The sequence below is a fragment of the Onychomys torridus genome, chromosome 7 (genome assembly GCF_903995425.1).
Source record: "Onychomys torridus chromosome 7, mOncTor1.1, whole genome shotgun sequence".
In the NCBI taxonomy this organism is placed as follows: Eukaryota; Metazoa; Chordata; class Mammalia; order Rodentia; family Cricetidae; genus Onychomys; species Onychomys torridus.
The window spans coordinates 18,278,730-18,296,163 of NC_050449.1; the positions used below are offsets into that span (position 1 = coordinate 18,278,730).

Sequence of the window (17,434 nt, forward strand, 5' to 3'; positions counted from 1 at the left end):
GCCTGTAGAGAGATCATGAAGAAGCACACTTTATGCAGGCGAGTTTCAAGAAAGGCTCCCTAGATGCAGTGAGCTCGACCTTTCAATTGCCTGTATGTGCTTTGGTGTGGGCAAAGAAGTGGATGAGATGTGGGTTTCCCAAGAAGAGAAGGCATGTGCAAGTCACAGAATGAACTCCTCCGGCCACATTTGGAGGACTCTGTGGAGTGCATTCACCTCTATACCTCAGCCAGGTTGAGTATGGTCCATCAAGTGTCAGTGTTTGGACTTGAAAGTTTGAACATTGGCAGCTGTTGAAGATGTCTTAAAAAGGGTCTTATGACAAGCAGGAGGCTTAGTCAGAGAGCCTGTCAGGACAGTGGAAGCCAACACCTGAGTGGAGGCCAGAGAGAAGAGGCCGCAAAGGTAATTTGCAGCAGGAAAGTGCAGTCAGCACTGGACAGAGATGCCTGCAAGAGAAGGGGACATGGAAGTTGGGCAGCCTTGGGTGAGGTGGGAGGACCTGCATTCAGGAGCAGGCATGTTCACTGCGAAAGTGACCCTGGGAATCTCTGTGGGGTTCCAGGAATAACGAAAGGGGGTGTTGGGGGGGGGGCGGGGTAACTGAAACAGGCAAGTGCTGAAGGTGGCAGGATACATTACCAACAGTGGTAAAACTCGGTTCTCTGCTCTTAGCACCAACAATGAGAGGCTTTTAGACAAAGATTGAGAAAGTCATCATGGCTCCTAGGGCTCCTTCCAGGGCCAAGGCCATTTTTACAGTCGTGGTAATTTTTAATAACAACGATGAAAATGTGTGGTATCCCCTCTCCCTTGGAACAGTGTGGCCACTGAAAAAGGTTGCAACTAATATGAAAAATGAGTTTTATTTCTTAATTGTGGATTTAATTAATTTATGGTTTTCCTGTTTCCATTGCCATGTGTGTTCTGAGTTGACTGGATGATGAGGCAGAGCTTCCTTACAAGAGTCTGTGCGAGTAAGGAAGTACTATGAAGTTTTTCCTCACTCTGAAAATACTTGATATTTAAATAGCTAGAACACACCCAAAAGGGAAAGGGACCAGTTAGGCCAGGGTTTCTCACCCTTCCTGATGCTCCGACCTTGGCTTCATCAGGACAAAGTGATTATTCTCTGATAAAAATCACCACAATACCTTTAAAGTGGCGGTTGCTCCTCTTCCCTACCCCTACCCGGGGTTCCTGGCACCATTAGGAGACACTGTTAATTGTCACAACGGGGAATGGACACAGACCTCAGAGACGGTTTAACACCCACAGGCCGCAACACAGAATTGACTGAGGCAAAGGTCAAATAGACCAAGTTTGGGAAACCTCAGTTTAAACCGTCACGCAGAGAGTCTATGTTCTTTATGTCTAAAAGGAGCCTAATTCACCAGTTCTCAGCTTGTGGGTCACGACCCCCAAGTCCATTGGAAAAGACAGGTATTTACATTACAATTCATAACAGTTAGCAAAATTACAACTACGAAGTAGCAACAAAAGTAATTTTATGGTAGCAGGGAAGCCCTTCATGGAAATGTGACAGGGATTTTCCTCTCCCTTTCTAGTCTGTCCATTAAGAGACAATGCAATTTGGCTCACGAGGCTTTATATTGGATGAGAGGCAAGAGAATGCCTGACTACTCTTTCATCAGCACTAATTTTACAGCATATAGAATTGGTTATAGAAATTTTCTCGAGAGGAGATCATTTATTTCTGGGTAATATTAAAGCTCTCTCAGAGTTTTCACATAACTCACTGCTGTTTTGCCCTAAGAAAACATGTTTGGCTTAGAACTGGACCCCAAAGAGCAATAAGAATATCTTGTCTTTAATAATTATAGTCACAAGAATTTCTTATCTGTGAAATGATGTCTCTAAATGCCAGTATGTCAAAGTCTCTGTAGCCAGTTGATGCTAGGGAGAGCAGGTGAAGAAGAAAAAAGGAGAAAGTGTGTTTGCTACAGAGAATTTTACAGATGTTTGGAGCCTACTCAATCATCCATCTTCATCCATCATTCAGAGAAATCTAGTGTGTGGACTCAAGCACTGTAGACATGTTAACAGGGAAGTTAAACAATGACCCTTACAGTCTGACCTTGGTCTTATTTTCTAATGTTATTGCCCAGTTTTTCTTTGCATATTCAAAAACAGTGGAGAAACTGGGCTCCCAACAGAGTTGTCTGAGGCCAAAGACACTGTTGTGTTCCTTGCACGGTGGACAGCTTGTTCCAATGCCTCCATCCCCTTCAGAGTAGAATACTCTGTTCAACCTTACTCTCCTCCTGGGAGCTCTCTGCACATGGCCTGGCATTGCTAGGGATCGCCTGGACTGCATTCCTCCAAAGCCTGTGCAACCTTTCTACTAGGTTTCCTCCTTCCATGTAGACAGGCCAGATCACTACTTGCCCTATTAGTAGCAAAACAATCACCCAGTTTTATGTTTTTTAATCCAAATGATGAAAATATACAACACACCCAGAAACTCCACTGTGCTGGCCCACTTGGCAGGCATTTTGTGTTTGCTTGGATTTAGCATGAATGGAATTTGCTTCTCTGATTTCCCTGCTTCCATCACTTGGAATAAGTTATTTATTATCCAAACAAGCCTATGTCAGTAGATCAGACAGGCACATGGCACATCACTCATAAGTGCGTTTGCTCAGTGAGATTTATGCCAGCACAAATCGTTCTATATTGCTTTTCATTGTTGAAAATGTTTTCATCCTTGGTTTGGCAGAAGTCTTTGCAGTGTGCTAAAGGTTCTTGTGGTTGAACACTTTATCTGTGTAACAGCTCATGCAAAGGAAATTAAAAAATATATAGTGAAAGCATTTCCCAGACATGTTTCCAATCAGCTGTGAACTTCAGATATTTGATGTGTAGGCACCAGAGAGCAAAGAGTTACTGAGCTTTTCCAGTCATTCGTGATGCTTGGAAATTCAGATCAGGACTCGGAGTTTATGAAAACATCTGTTGGAAATTCCATAAGCACTTTATCATTCTGTTATTATGAATTAAGAACACTTTGCCATGGTGCTATTGGAAAGAACTCCTGGAAGGTGAGTCCTTTCTGTTTTGAACAAGATCAACTGATGTAGTTGAGGTTGAGGAGGTAATCAGAAGTGTACCACTGTAGCAGAGGGGCAACCCTTTTATTTTGTAGCAGTCCTTTCATGTTACATGTTCTCCCTTTATGCATTTTGGTAAATCTCTCTGTCTCGTGGGCTTCTAAGGAGACCGTGACAATAGGTATATCCATGTTCATCTCAACGGAAAGTATAGGCCACTGCACAGAGGGTGTTACTGGTAAACGCTGAATCCAGATTGAATGAATTATATTCTTAAGTTACTTCTTTGGCTTTTTTCCCAGAGACTTAAGCCAAACTGTTTGTTCTCTTCTTGAGGATCTCTAGCCTCTAACTTCTGTTTTTTTTTGCCAATGAATTAGTATGAATTTTGTCTTTCCTATTAACTCAGCATGTAATAACCCATGCATTAGTGATTTCAGATTTGTTTAAATTTATTACCTAGGAGTAAAACAAAACTGAAATAGGAAAGCATAGCTCTTTGAGGTGGAGAGTAAGCCTTGGAAGGTTTAATTCACTGAAGGTCGTAGTTAATAGAATTTTGTAACCAATCTCTGTATTTTAATTAACACTTTTATATTTCCTGCCATGTTTTATATATGCCTTAACATTCAGCAATTTTGAATTCTTATACTCTCATGACAAATCCCCATTCAATGCAGTATTTTTAGATATGATAGTCTCATATTTGATTAAACATAAATAAAAATAATTTTATATGTTTTTGCCAAGAGAGTTGTATATGGTTTTCTATCTGAAAATATAACCTGTGATGTTAATGCATTCAGTAGTGAAAAACTATGATTTTGTGCCAAGCAGATATATGTGTGCTGTAGGAAAGAAAACGTTGCCATGGAGCTAGCCTTGGCTGACATGACATACATACTTCTGTTCCAAAGAGAGAGGAGCCATAATCATCCTTGGCCCTTCTCTTCCTGTCTAGGTTGTACCCATGAAGGAAGGACCTACAACAGCTCCTTCAGATGGCAAAGTCCAGCTGAGCCATGTGTCCTGCGACAGTGCCAGGTAAAATCCAACTTCCCTACCCCTCCTCAGCCACCACGTTCAGACAATACGGAGTGAATCCCCTACAAGACCAGAAAGAGAGGAGGCGACAACTCCATCCTTGTATTATTTATTGTAACATTAGCCAGAATGAGACAGGTACAGGATGTTAGGGTTCATGAGAAGTCCCACAAAACACCACCAGACACATATGCAATCAACAAGAGCGTTTAATTTCTTGAGAATAAAAATTCCAGCAGGCTGGGGTCAAACCATCTGACAAAGTAGCAAAATCAAGACCCCAAGAGAAGCTCATAGGCTCCCTTTAAGCAATGTTAGGAGAATTCTAGCTGTAGTCGAGTGTACTTTGAAGTGATTAGGTATAGACCCTTACGAGTACAGGAATCATTTTATGATTGGCTCATGACATCTGGTCATCAACTGTGGTTGCAGTGTCAGGGGTCTGTCTGCTGCATCAGGGGTCTGTTTGACTGAAAATAGCAAGAACAGTTCCTTCTGGTGGCTAGGTAGGACCCTGAGGACCCTGAGTGGCTACCAGACTGGATATTCTTTCTGAGGTTCTGATTGAAGACAGATGAGTCAACATAGGGTGGTGGGGTAATATGGGACAAAACAACTGGGCCTGTTAGGATTAGGCCTGTTAGAAGAGAGGAAGGTTGCTTCTCAGGGTGGGTATTGAATAGGACTTATATCTAGAAACACACAGCAGAATTGTCCACCATTACAAACACCGTGACAGGGAGGCTGGAAAGAGCCAGGAAGATGCCTGTGTCCTTGGGGAAGCTCGGGTCTTCCTGTGAAATCATCCTTAAACAAAACATGAATGCTTGTTAGCAGAAGAGAGTTACTTTTAGATGAGATACACTGTCCTTCTTTGATTAAAAAAAAATTTGAACTGGAGCCACTTTGTAAACTGTATTCAAATGAAATAATCAATGCATGGGAGCTTAGTGATTTCCACCTGGCCAGTTTAAGAACCACAGATTCAGCAGGCATGGAGTCCCACTGTTGTTGATCTTAGTTTAATTCCCAGTGAACAGTTGCTCCATGTAGCTCTAATGTTAAACCAGGTCCAATGAGCCAAAGGGAAACCAATAGCCCAAGTTCTTGACCTCCTTTCCTTAGTGTATAGAAATACTGTGTCAAAAATTACAGTCGGGTGGGGGATGGAGCTCAGAGGGAGGTGGGGTTTGTGCTCTCCTTGCAAGTCTCATGGCCTGAGTTCAATCCTCAGGCCTCACAGTGAGGCAGAAGGAGAGAACAGATGCCAAAGCTGTCCTCTGGCCTCCACATTTGCACGTAACATGAGTGCCCCCCCCCACATATCATACACATATACATACAGTAGACTGAAAAATATAATAATTGTGGAATATCCTTTTCTTGAAGCCCCTCCCACTCTTTAGAATACTTCCTTACTTTTGCTTGATAAATTTATGTTTCTACTGCTCAAAAAAGTAGTGTTCATCTAATTTTAAATAACTTTGAAGTTCTTTTTCTATGGAGAAAATGTTGTTGTTACTTTACTCCAAGCCCCATTTTCCCCTTGTGGTATACGAGTTTGCAGTCAAGGAGGACTGAAAGGTGAGTATAGTACTGGATGTTTGTCTCGGATCTTATCTCAGAGATGTTGACAGTTTGCTCCCAAAATCCAAGTTTTATACATTTATGCATGGTTTTATTACACTGTAGCTTTTAGTGTACAACAGGCATTCTCGATCATTGGACCTATTTATTTCATTTTCGACTTGTGTAGTAAGCTACATGGGAAATAAACAGTAGGTAAAAAAGATACAAGTTGAATCAGTAAACACTAAGTATACTTTTGACGGTGAACTTAATCATACTTAAGTCACAGAGACACAAGAGCAATGGATTTCAATGACAACATCGAAGTCCACATCCTTGTCAACATTTTCAGCTACACCCTGCCCCTTCTTCCATGACATTTCCCGTCTTTGCTGTGGGTATTCTGGAAGTCTTGATAACAAGGTTTGTTAAACAAGCTAATCATGCATGCTGAGGAGTCCTGAATAGCAATGTGCAATCAGTCCTGAGGTCTTATTGATCCTCATGTTGCTGCTATCTTGAATGGTTGAAGATAGTCCTTAAATTAAATGGAAGCCTCTACAGAGGGATATCTCCTTTCATGAAGAGTGCCCTCTACTGTCTATCATCCTGCTTATCAGTGGAGCCCAGAGAGGCTGGGTGACGGACGAAGAGCACATCATTACTGGAAGTGAAGAAATCCTCTAGTGCGGAAAGCTGCAGAAGATTTGGGAAAGGATGTTCCCGCCAAAGATGACACTCACCTTTTATGCTTTCTCTTCACTTACACCCCATGATGTCCTTTCATTCAACAAGCAGGAAAGCAGACCTCTGGGATGCACTTGCAGCAGATAGCTCCCTGCTTCTGCCTCCCACTTCCTTCCTTAGGGAATGGGACATCATAGAAGGATGCAAGCAAGGACCTTTCTGGCTCTTGTTGGGCATGATCCTGTTGCTATGAAGTAAGCAAAATTACAGTCTTTCTCCAGGGCACAAGATTAGTAACAGAGGAATCCGTGCACTCGCCACACCTCTGGAAAGGGGGATAAAGCTTTTTTGGAGGTGGTGAGCAGAGAGAGGTACTCATTGAAATGCTTCTAGCAGATGCCAGCATGAAGTAGGTACAACAGGTACCAGACAGGTGAGAGCAAGTCTGATGATCTGATCTGTTTCCATTTGCGTAGAATTCTACATATCTCTTATATTCTGTGCCAAAGGAGCTCTAAAGGTGACAATTTTACACTTTTTCCCACTTCTAATTCCTAACTAGAAGAAAAAAAATCCGGAGGTCACATATGCTGAGAATTACCCTAAGGTCTCCATTTAGATGGCAGCAACTGAAGGAAAGTTGGCCCTATCCCACAGCATTGCTTCAGCTATAGCACTAAAGAATACATTAAAAATTAAATTAAAAAATGTCTGTTACTGGTATTTGGGGATCCTTCTCCCTAAATGTGATAAAGGATGTAATAAATTCTCCTGGTAATGCACCCCCAAGCCTGGCACGATATGAAAACATTCAGTATACAATGTCTCTTGTTAAGTTGGATACCATGGGGCAGACCCATTAAAGAAAATGGCTTTGTTGTGAGATTGTGGTATCTGCCTTCAGCCTGTGCTGTTCTCCAATCAAACTCAAATAAAATCATTAAGAACATGAATTCATTTAGAAAAATGGGTAGAGAATACAGAGGGGAACTCAACAAAGACTGACCCTGAAAATTAATTTAAAAAGTATTTCCCCTGACACTTGTCATGTGGCACACACCTGTGATCCCATAGCTCAGGAAGTGGAAGAAGGAGGATCAGGGGTTCAAAGTCATCCTCTGCCAGTTTGAGACCAGCTTGGGACACTTGAGACCCCATTTCAGAAAAGAAACACATGATCAAAACCCAAAAGCTTCAATAGTCATTTAGATATCATAGTCCCAAGATCAGCTTGCTATTGACTCTTCTGATTTCATCATTTGAACTGACACTATATGTTTTGACAAACTTAAAGTGAACTTAGAAATAATTTTCTCAAATCTTTTCATTTATTGTCAGAAACTGAGTCCCAGGTTCTACTTGAGGCCAAGTGCCACTTGTAAGATGGTAGAATTGGCAACTGTTTTTCTAGAAGGTGGTAAGGGTTTTTCTAGACTTGTGCTTTTTCTGGACACAAATGTTAATTCTAATCCTCCTCTGTGTCTGTGGTTAATGGCTGGCAGCAGAGTAACAGTGTTAGAAAACACAGTCATTGCAGATGACTTAAAACAATTATGAATGCCCAACCAGGATGTCAGAAGCTCACCGCCAGCAAGGAGGTTCTCCTAAATAAATTTAAAGGGAAACATGCAGGACCAAAGCCCAAGTGTAAGGATGTAACAAATCACAGGAGACAGGACACGTACATGAAGGTCCAAAGCATCCATTCTGGTGAGCCAGGTCTTGCCTCATTTGTTTCACAGTTTTTGAGGCCCAACAGCCAATCCTGAAGTTTGGGGGTTTGGATTTGTCCCACTACTTCCCCCAAAGAGTAACTCAAGTGGTCATGCTGGGCTGACTTGTGACATTCTGTTTTTCAGGAAGGTGTTGTCACAGAGTCTGAGGTGCGCTGTGTTGTTTATTGTAAAAATCCCTCAGAGCGTCCAGGAGCTTGCTGCCCTACCTGTCCAGGTAATGCTCAAGAAAGGGGAGTGCGTTGGCATCCTGGTCCTGTCAACAGTGCATCACACCCCCCCCCCCCCCCCCCGTGCCTGGACTTCACTTCTGTGCATGTAATGAGCTTGGAGAGGAAGCTCCTTCGAGTGGCAGTGTCTACTGGGCTCTTGTGTGCCCAGCATGAATGGAACTATGTGCTGTAGGTCTTGGCTTGTGAATCCCTGAGCTCAGAGGCCTGCTTTCCACTCAGGGCCACAGGTAATGCTTATTTTGGAAGGAAGGTCTATGGCTCTGCTTGTGTTCAGAATGTTTTTTACTGCTTCCTATTGCAATACCGCGGCCAGAGCGTGTCGTGATGATGAGGTGACCAGATGTTTTCTGAATACTGAGAGCTGTGTCCCATATGACTTTAGTTTGGAGTTTTGTTGGTTTCAGTTTTCAGTGTGGTTTAACAAGTTGGGCCCTCTGTCTTTCTGGAGAGGGTCCTTCTGCTGAGCTGACAGCAGAGGAAGCCTTTCCTTCAGGTGGCGGGAGGGCTCCTGGGTCTTCTCTGGCTCTCTCATGAGAGCCTGGGGATTTTGAGGTGAGAGATGTTTTTCCTGATCTCTTAAGCCTGTGGCCAATAGTCTCAGCCAGGTGTTTTGTGTTCTCTCTGAGCCCTTTTCCTCACCAGTGATGATACTCACAACTACTGCTCTTTGCTTTGTGGGGTAGCGTGCAAAGGACCGGCTGCTCTTTGGGCCTTCCTCTGAGGTAGTAGAACCCCATGTGGGGAGTTCTGCAGAGATGCTCTCAGGCTCCTTTCCTCTACACGTCAGTCCCTCTGAAACCCCACAGGCAGTTTCCTTTGCTTCTAGTTTTCTTCATGTCCTGAGAGGTCTTTATTCAGCTTTCTTTCAATCCAGGGTTTCTGTGAAACTGATATTTCTTTCCTCAGTTTACACAGGTGAAAAAAACTGGTTAGAAGCAAACCAACTCCATAAACCAACTGCTTTGTATTGATCAGGGATTTGTTTGAATGCTTTCGCTCTGAGTGTGCTAGGTGATTTGAACTGTGGTAGCATGTCTCTTGATACCTACAGGAGATTTATTAAGTCAAATTATCAATTCTTCAGACTGTATGTGGAAAACTAAATGTTAGGTTCTAGGCTGCTTCCTAGCAAATTGTGTTTGAATCTTCAAGGCAGGGGCAGGGTGGGCTGCTGGTTGGGCCCAAGTAATTTCTGTGTGCAGCCAAGTTCAAGACTGATAACAGGGCAAATAAAATTTTCACTTTATAGATTTAAACCTTATAATAATTCCTGAATTATTTTATAGTTCTATTGAGTAGACAGTTGACTTATCAATGTAGAATCAATTCAAGGTCCCCCTCACAATCTCAGGAGCGCTCAAGGAGCAATGTAATATTGGGGGTAATAAAAAGGTATCCTTGGAACTCAACACCTTGTGCTGTATATAAATAGCACCCTGTCACTGGGAGATAGTTCTGTTTTTAGGCTACCTTTGAAACGTTAACATGCAGTTGGCAGGGTGCATTTATTTCAGGGTTAAAGTTTCCTATTTGAGTACTTGTTTCTGTCATAGCCCTTTTGGTTCAGTTCCCAGGAAGGAGAGAGTTGAGCTTCATTCTTGTGCACATCACAGGGTTAAGTCCTCACAACTATCCAAGGATGTCCAAGGTGTTGTCCATAAGACAACAAGAAATCAGACCCACTGATATGAGGGCCTCAGTGATCAAGGGCCATGGATGGGGCTGGAATCAGATCCCTTCTCTTTCCTCACCACCAAATTACACTACCTACCCCATCAATACCCAGAGAAGTATTCTATTCAGGCTCTGGTGCCCTGGGGGGAGGGGAATATTTAAAAATGATTATGCCAATGCCACATACCTCCCCTGACTACTGCATAGCCATGGAGCTCTAGGGATGTGATTAACTATCAGCTTTGCTCCTTCTCCTGAATTCCAACGACCGTGTTTGAGATGTAAACTGGAAGATTCAGAAGGAGCCATCTCCAGAATGTCTCATCCTTTGTCTTGGAGGGAGGGAAGCCTCAGCCATGTCTAGATAGGGACAGTCAAGGAAAGCCTTAGGGGGTTTACCCTGGTAAATCAGAAGGACTGGCATCTGCCATTGATCAGACTGACATCCTCTATAATGACAAACATGTGGGCAGTTTCCTCCTGAAATGAATTTCAGGGCATTCTTGGTTGTCTGCTCCTTCATTGTAGTCGGAATATTGCTCAAGGATGGTGGGTGTGATGTAAATAAAATTATTTTAAATTCTGTTGTTTAAGATGACAAATATAGATTGTTGTGGCAAACCATATGCAGAGTCAGAGGTGTAAACATGGGAAAGGCTTGAAAACACTTTGTTGGAAATGTCCTTTGGAAATAGGCTATTAAGCATCTGTCATTATGAATGATGCTGAGACACAACCCCTGGGAAGACCATGCTACCAAGATTTTCAAAATCATCCAGAACAGTGAGGAGACAGCTAATTGCTAGCTATGGGTATAGCTATAAAAAGAGATCTTATCCCTGGGTCATCATTTGAATTTGCCTTTACTTGCCTTTTGTATCTTGGATTGGGCACTTACCTTCATATCTTTCTATTGAGCAAAGAGTCACACTTAGCTTGAAGATGGATAGAACCAGAAGCCAGGTTAGCCAGAGCATTCTCCTTCATCAGGAACCAGTTCCTTCGAGCATTTGGTGATTTCTTCTGACATTGTTTTGAGAACTTCTGTGTCCTTCATAAAGACCCACACTAGGCAGTACTACTTCCAACATTGTCTACTATGGGGAAAGTCCTGAAGGAAGTGGTCTTGCCACTTGCTGACAGTCCTATGGTTGGTGTGACTCAGCTGCTTGCTAGCCTGTGTCTTAGGTCATTTAGAGTAAGTACTGCCCTGAGCTTCTTTCTGAATAGGAAACATCTTCTGCAGGTGAGGACCTTTGTAAGCTACACTTGGATGGGACTACAGCCCCTTAACACACAGAGTAGAGCAGAAAACCACAGGGCACATCCTGCTTGTCCCTGCCCATTATTGCCTTTGTGCATGATCCTCTGTCTAGGCATCACATGTAAACTGAGTTCCTACTACAACTCAGTCACCTGCTGTGTTTTTCTCGCCTGTGGGAAGAGAGACTGAGTTCCTTTTCTGTAGTACTAGAAGGTGACTTGGGAGCCAACAGCATGCTGGGCCAGGAATAGGCTGTGTAATTCCTGGTACTCAGCGGGCCGCCCACAGAGGCATCTGCTCTTTCTCATCTCAACCTTCCCTCCCTCGGCCTTGCTTTGGCCTCTTCTGACCTCTCTGGAGTTCGTTCTCCTGGCTGTGGTCAGCACGATCCTGCTGGAGGGCCAAAGTCTCCCTGCATGAGTCACTGTAGTGCATCTGCTGGCCACGGGCTGACTCCAGGTCCACCGTCATTTGTTTTCTGTCATTGTCAGGGTTTCTGGACCTGTGCCAACATGCCAATCATTGGAATTGTATCATTCTCCCCTTTTAATTATGTCTGATACTGTGATCAAAGGGGATCTATCCTGGGTAGAGGTGGAGGTTACAGCCGGGAGACGGTAATCAGACAGTGGATGGATCACGCCATGCTGAGTGAAGTCTGTTGTCCTAATTCCGAGATCCTTCCTTTCTAGGCTGTGTGTTCGAAGGTGTGCAGTACCAAGAAGGGGAAGAATTTCAGCCAGAAGGAAGCAAATGTGTCAAGTGTTCCTGTGTTGTAAGTACTGCTGGGGCATTGCTCAGGTGATCCTTAGGGCTGCTTCTTGAATTCACTAAGAGCAGAGCGGAATCATCTTTTACTTGCTCCCCTCATTAGGCTTTCATGATGCGAAGCCAGGGCAAAACCCACTCCATGTGAGGCAAGCTTCTCAGCTCTGCTGATGCTGGCCTTCTGAGCTGGGGCTCTGTGCTATGGACCAGTTTGCATGCTTTTCATTCCAGAATGTTCAGCATCACCTCTGGGCTTGCCCTACTGGTTCCTCAACTGGATAACCATTGCTGTCTGCAGACCTTGTTCAGTGTCCTCTGGAGAGCAAACTGGCTTTTCATTAAGACCCACTGTCCCCTCAAATGGAGGGGACACTCCACCCCCATTTGGGGAAGACCATGGCTCGTCTGTTTCATGGAGGAGCGGGGCTTCTTGCTGAGGTAGTTCTAACTGCAGTACAGTCAAAATGGGGAGTGGATGAGAACAAAGAGCTTGTCTCAATGTGCTCTGTGAGGTGAGGTGAAGGCTGGTCACCTATGGTTGTAGGGCACTGATGGGTACAAATTGTTCATAAGTAACAGGTTCACGGCAGGGTAGAAAGTAGTGAGGCACCCATAGACCCATCTTTTCAAGCCACTTAAGAATGAGGGAAAGAGTTTGGCCTGTACTATGATTTTAAAGGGGAGTTTTAAATTAGTGTATTTTCAATTGGAAGTAAAACCAGTGGTGATGGTGGTGATGGTGGTGATGGTGGTGATGGGGTGTCTAGTGTTCGGCCATTGCTTCAGGTTATTTACAGGAGGAGATACAATGGCATAGATTGTTAGTAATACAATTAGCAGTATAGCATATGTTGTTAGAGCATCCGTTTCCCAAGTCTCTGGTGACACAAATGGATCTGAGTATATTAAAAATAAATACACAAGGAATGCTACCATCCTAATCTTACAAAAGCAGAGGCATGTGGAGCCCTGGGAGTCATAGCTCTCCATGAGTTTTTTCTAGTAGTTTCCATCTGCAGCACATGCCCATTCAACCTTGAGTCCAGATCAGAGTAAGCATGACCAGGCTAATGTGACGGCATTCGTGTGGAAGTGGGGAAAGGAAGTAAGAGAGGGAGGGAGCCAGGGAAGAAGAGGGATGCATATGCATATGTCTAGATAGAAAACAACATTGGATTTATGCAGTATATTACAAACACAAAAGAAACTTTCTAATGAAAGCAAACATGAGCTTGTACATTTCCATACATCTTCTGTCTTCTCTCTTACTATGGGTAAATAGCTTTATCTTATTTTTTGTTTGTCTACTTTTTGTTCAAAATTGCACATTTTTAGAATTTTTTCTTCCGTATTGGAATATGTAACATTTTCTGTTTTGTTTTCTTTCAATGTCAATCTTTTGGGAGTAGGCTGAAGAGAAACAAGGCAATTTCAATAGGAAATTGTAAATGTATGCATCAACAAATTGTCTTTCTGCAAAAGATGTGCCAAGGTCAGGCAGTCCACCCTCCACGTGGAGGAACTTAGCAGGTGACAAGAAGGATGAGAAATCTCTGTAGTTTCGCCAATGGTGTCAGTTAGAAGTTTCCAGAACTGGGACTGGAAATGAGTTTATGTGTACAGGGGTCAGAGAATTAAGTACACCAAAGGCATGTGGATTTCATGTATTTTTCAATTCATTGTGTCTGGCATGAAACTCACTGACGGCCAAGTTCAGGCCCCTGGAAATCCTGTTTTCATATCCAGTTGAGAAAAATAGAACTCTAAAGACATTTGTCCCAGCCTTCTTGCTTAGCTGCTTCTCCCCAGACCTATAATGTCTGTCCCTTCCTGCAGATGAATCCAGTTTCCTATGCGCCTGTGGTCCTGGCTTCCTTCTAGTTCTCCTGCCTGCTGTCCTCATCACTTAAAGTGCAACCTGTGGCTTTGCCTAAGTTCCTCATTGCCAGTCTTTACCAGTGGTTCTCAACCTGGGGGTTGCCACCCCTTGGGGGTCTCATATCAGATATCTTACCTATCAGATATTTACATTACAGTTCATATCAGTTGCAAAGCTGCAGTTATGAAGTAGCAATGGAATGAGCTTATGGTTGAGGGGTGGGGTAGGGGTCACCACAACATGAGGAACTGTATTGAAAGGTCTCAGCACTGGGAAGGTTGAGAACCACTGCTTTAGACTATTAGCGTAAGCGGGAGGAAGGATGGATTCACACTTGAGGACGGGGTGTGTTGTGCACTAGGACACGAGAAGCCCACAGCAGTCGTTCTTTCCATGAACACAGAGGTCTGAGGTATAGACACTTGTTCTGGTTGTTCATTGTTAACATGGACTGGCCTTGAAATAGCCTTCCCTTTGGCTATCTTTTGATATAGTTCACTGTTTAAGAAATGAAAGAGAAATTGATGTCTGGGCAGCTGAAGGCCCTGTTTTGGGTGTGGTGGCTGTGGGGATGTTTGCTTTCGAGTGTAATGTTCCAAACCGGACTCTGTTGCTTGCCAGGGTTGTCCAGCAGCCAGGTTGAGAATTTTGATGTATACGGTGTGAGGTAACCTCTTAACAAATGAGAGGGTAGGACTGGAAGATTTTAACCAATGCCACTGAGAGACAGAACACTTGACTGAAGAGGTTCTATGGATAGAGTGGATTTGGGGGAGAGGTTGGGTAGGGTGCGTGGAGGGACGGACTTTCAGCGCACTAGTCTGTAGGTTTCTCCTTCAGAGGAGGACCATGCTTTTTAACAGAAATGGAATGCTAATGTTGCATGTAAAATAATGCATGAACACTTGTGTATTCAAACATGTATACAGTATTACTTTTCTCTCAGAATCTATTAGAGATCGATTTTAGATCTCTTGTGAAAACCAAAATCAGAAAATGTTTAAGTCCTTTATGTAAATTTGTGAAATTTCATGGTAATCACATATAATATATGTGCATCCTTCTGTACACTTAAGATAATCATTAGCTTACATAGAAGACTTAAAACAATGTAAATGGTATGCAAATTTTATTATGCTATATAGTATTCATGTAAATAATTATTTTACTCTATTATTGGGGAATAATGACAAAAATGTTTGATATGGTCAGTATAGACAGTTTCCCAACCATCCTTGAATCTGTGAGTGATTGGATCTGTAGTTGTATAACCCATGGATATGGAAAGACAACTTTATTTATGTGGATACATATTTGTATGCACGTAGTCTGTATTTATCAGTCTGTTTGTTTATATATACATACAGGCATGAGTGTCCAAATAACTATGCACACTTATAGAAGCATGACTATAAACACTAACATGAAAACACATCTACATATCTAAATTTGCCTTTCCCTAGAAACAGACTCTGAGGCAAACAACTTAATGTAGGTAGTTGATGGGTTGATATGGGAGATGAGATAAGGATGGGTGGCATCCAGTTGAGTGTACACTGCCAAGTGCCAGGACCTGAACACTGCTCTTCCCCGAATCATGTGTTTATAATTAATTTCCATTGTGGTAGAGTTGACAAACGGATACTTGAGGAGTCCCTTAAGCAATGAGGATCTGCTAATGTGGGTGGATCTAGAAGCGCTCAGGAGGAGGAGTTTGACTTCTGTACCCTTCCTCCTCTTGTGTCATGTGAGCACACAGAGCCCCTCTCCTCTGGAGTCATAGGCACTATCTGGGAGCAGAGAGCAGCTCTCACCTGTCAAACTGCCTGCATTATTCTGTTTCTCATCCCTAACAACTATGAACACCAAGTTTCTGATCTTTATAAATTACCCAGCCTGTGGAATTTTGTTACAGGAACACAGGTGAACCAGGACCTCAAAGAACTGCCAGTGTAGGTAGATCTTAGTCTGCCTAGGAACCTCTTGAAGCCTGAATAAATTTCGTGCCACAAATATTCTTCTCCTTGAGGGCTGGGGGCTGAGATGTACTTACATCAGTTCCCATCAGCCATTGGCTGAGAACTGGCTCTGGAAGGGTATCAGTTGGCTAGCATTTTGAGCTGCCACTCAAATGGTAAAGTGCTCCTCAGCAGAAGAGGAAGAAACACAGGTGTTGATGTTAGGTAACTAGCTGTGCCCTCAGGTGACAAGTTTGAGCAGATGAGGATATCGAAGCATCCAGAGTTATCCACAACAGAGATGTATGTGCATATGTGTGATCCATATGCTTATCAACATGCACCTGCTAGCATGCCGTGGCTTTGCATATGGATGTACCTGTGGGTCTACACATACATATACATACATATATGTTCAGAACACTGGCCACCAGTGCTCACTGTCCATATCCCTTATTCTCTCTCATGTCTCAGTCCCTTGCCCATCTGCTGTCCTTGTCCATGCTTTTCCTTGTTCATTTGGAGAGTGTTTAAGCTTTCTAAGTTGGTCATAACTACATTAATCCACTTTTCTGTGCACCCCATATTTCTCAATCAGAAGTAAATGACAGTCTTTCCTCATTTATATTCCTCAGGTGCTGTGGCTCTACCTTGGTAGCATACCTGCCTACCTTCCTTTCCTCTGCTCCCATTCTGTCTCCATCTCTGTCTCTCTTTCCCTGTCTCTGTCTCTGTCTCTCTCTTACACACACACACACACACACACACACACACACACACACACACACACATGTAAATTCAGTAAGATACATGGTCCAGGGTGTCCTGGTTACTGCTTTATTTTCTTGTTCCCTGTGTTAGCTGCAGCCGAGGGCATGCTCTCCTTTGTATGTTCAACTTTGTGTCCTCAGTGCTTACCACCATGTCACCATATGCTTGGTAGTGTTTGCAATCTTCTCTCCCTTTTCTTCTCTGGTCTGTTTTCCTGTAGAACACTAAGAGAAAGTAATATTTCCTCTTCCATACTGTATCAAGCCAGCTCATTCAGGCTAGCCAACCAACTTTTGCCTGAACTACTCATTGTAGTTCACTGCCCCTTATGCTTCACTTACTGTTTGCTCTGGAGTTGAGAGTGTGTGAAGTATCCCTTATGTATCCACTGGCTGATGGGTGACTAAAGTGCCCCTTCTCTCAAGTAAAACACTGTCATTGCTGTGTGGCTTGCATGTTGAGTCCAGTCCCCCTCTTTACACTCTCTGGTTTTTTTGGAAATCTGTCTAGCTGTGTTTTTGTGATGTGGTGACAGAGGCAGACCACCAGAAAGGCGCTTCATCTGACTGAGATGGATGCCTTAGCTAATGAAGCAAATGCTTTGCATATGACTTTAGATCCTGGTTTAGTCAGGACAGTATGCATGGCATTCCAGACAGCTGAGGACATGCTAGCCTTTGATGATATCTGGAGAGGACTGCACAACTCTTTCCTCCCACCCATTCCAGAAGCAAAGAGTCCAACATTTTTAGGTGTGAATATCATCATGACTCAGTGAGGAAC

The 17,434-nt window shown here is 43.2% G+C and overlaps 1 protein-coding gene across 1 annotated transcript in view; it reads left to right on the forward strand.

Moving 5' to 3' along the window:
• The window catches only part of Bmper (BMP binding endothelial regulator), a 250,055-nt gene that overhangs the window by 52,645 nt on the left and 179,976 nt on the right, over positions 1–17,434 (forward strand). The window contains exons 4-6 of the mRNA XM_036193923.1: positions 4,033–4,115; positions 8,231–8,321; positions 11,968–12,050. Of these exons, the coding sequence (XP_036049816.1) occupies positions 4,033–4,115; positions 8,231–8,321; positions 11,968–12,050 (257 nt within the window). The remainder of the gene's footprint in view (positions 1–4,032; positions 4,116–8,230; positions 8,322–11,967; positions 12,051–17,434) is intronic.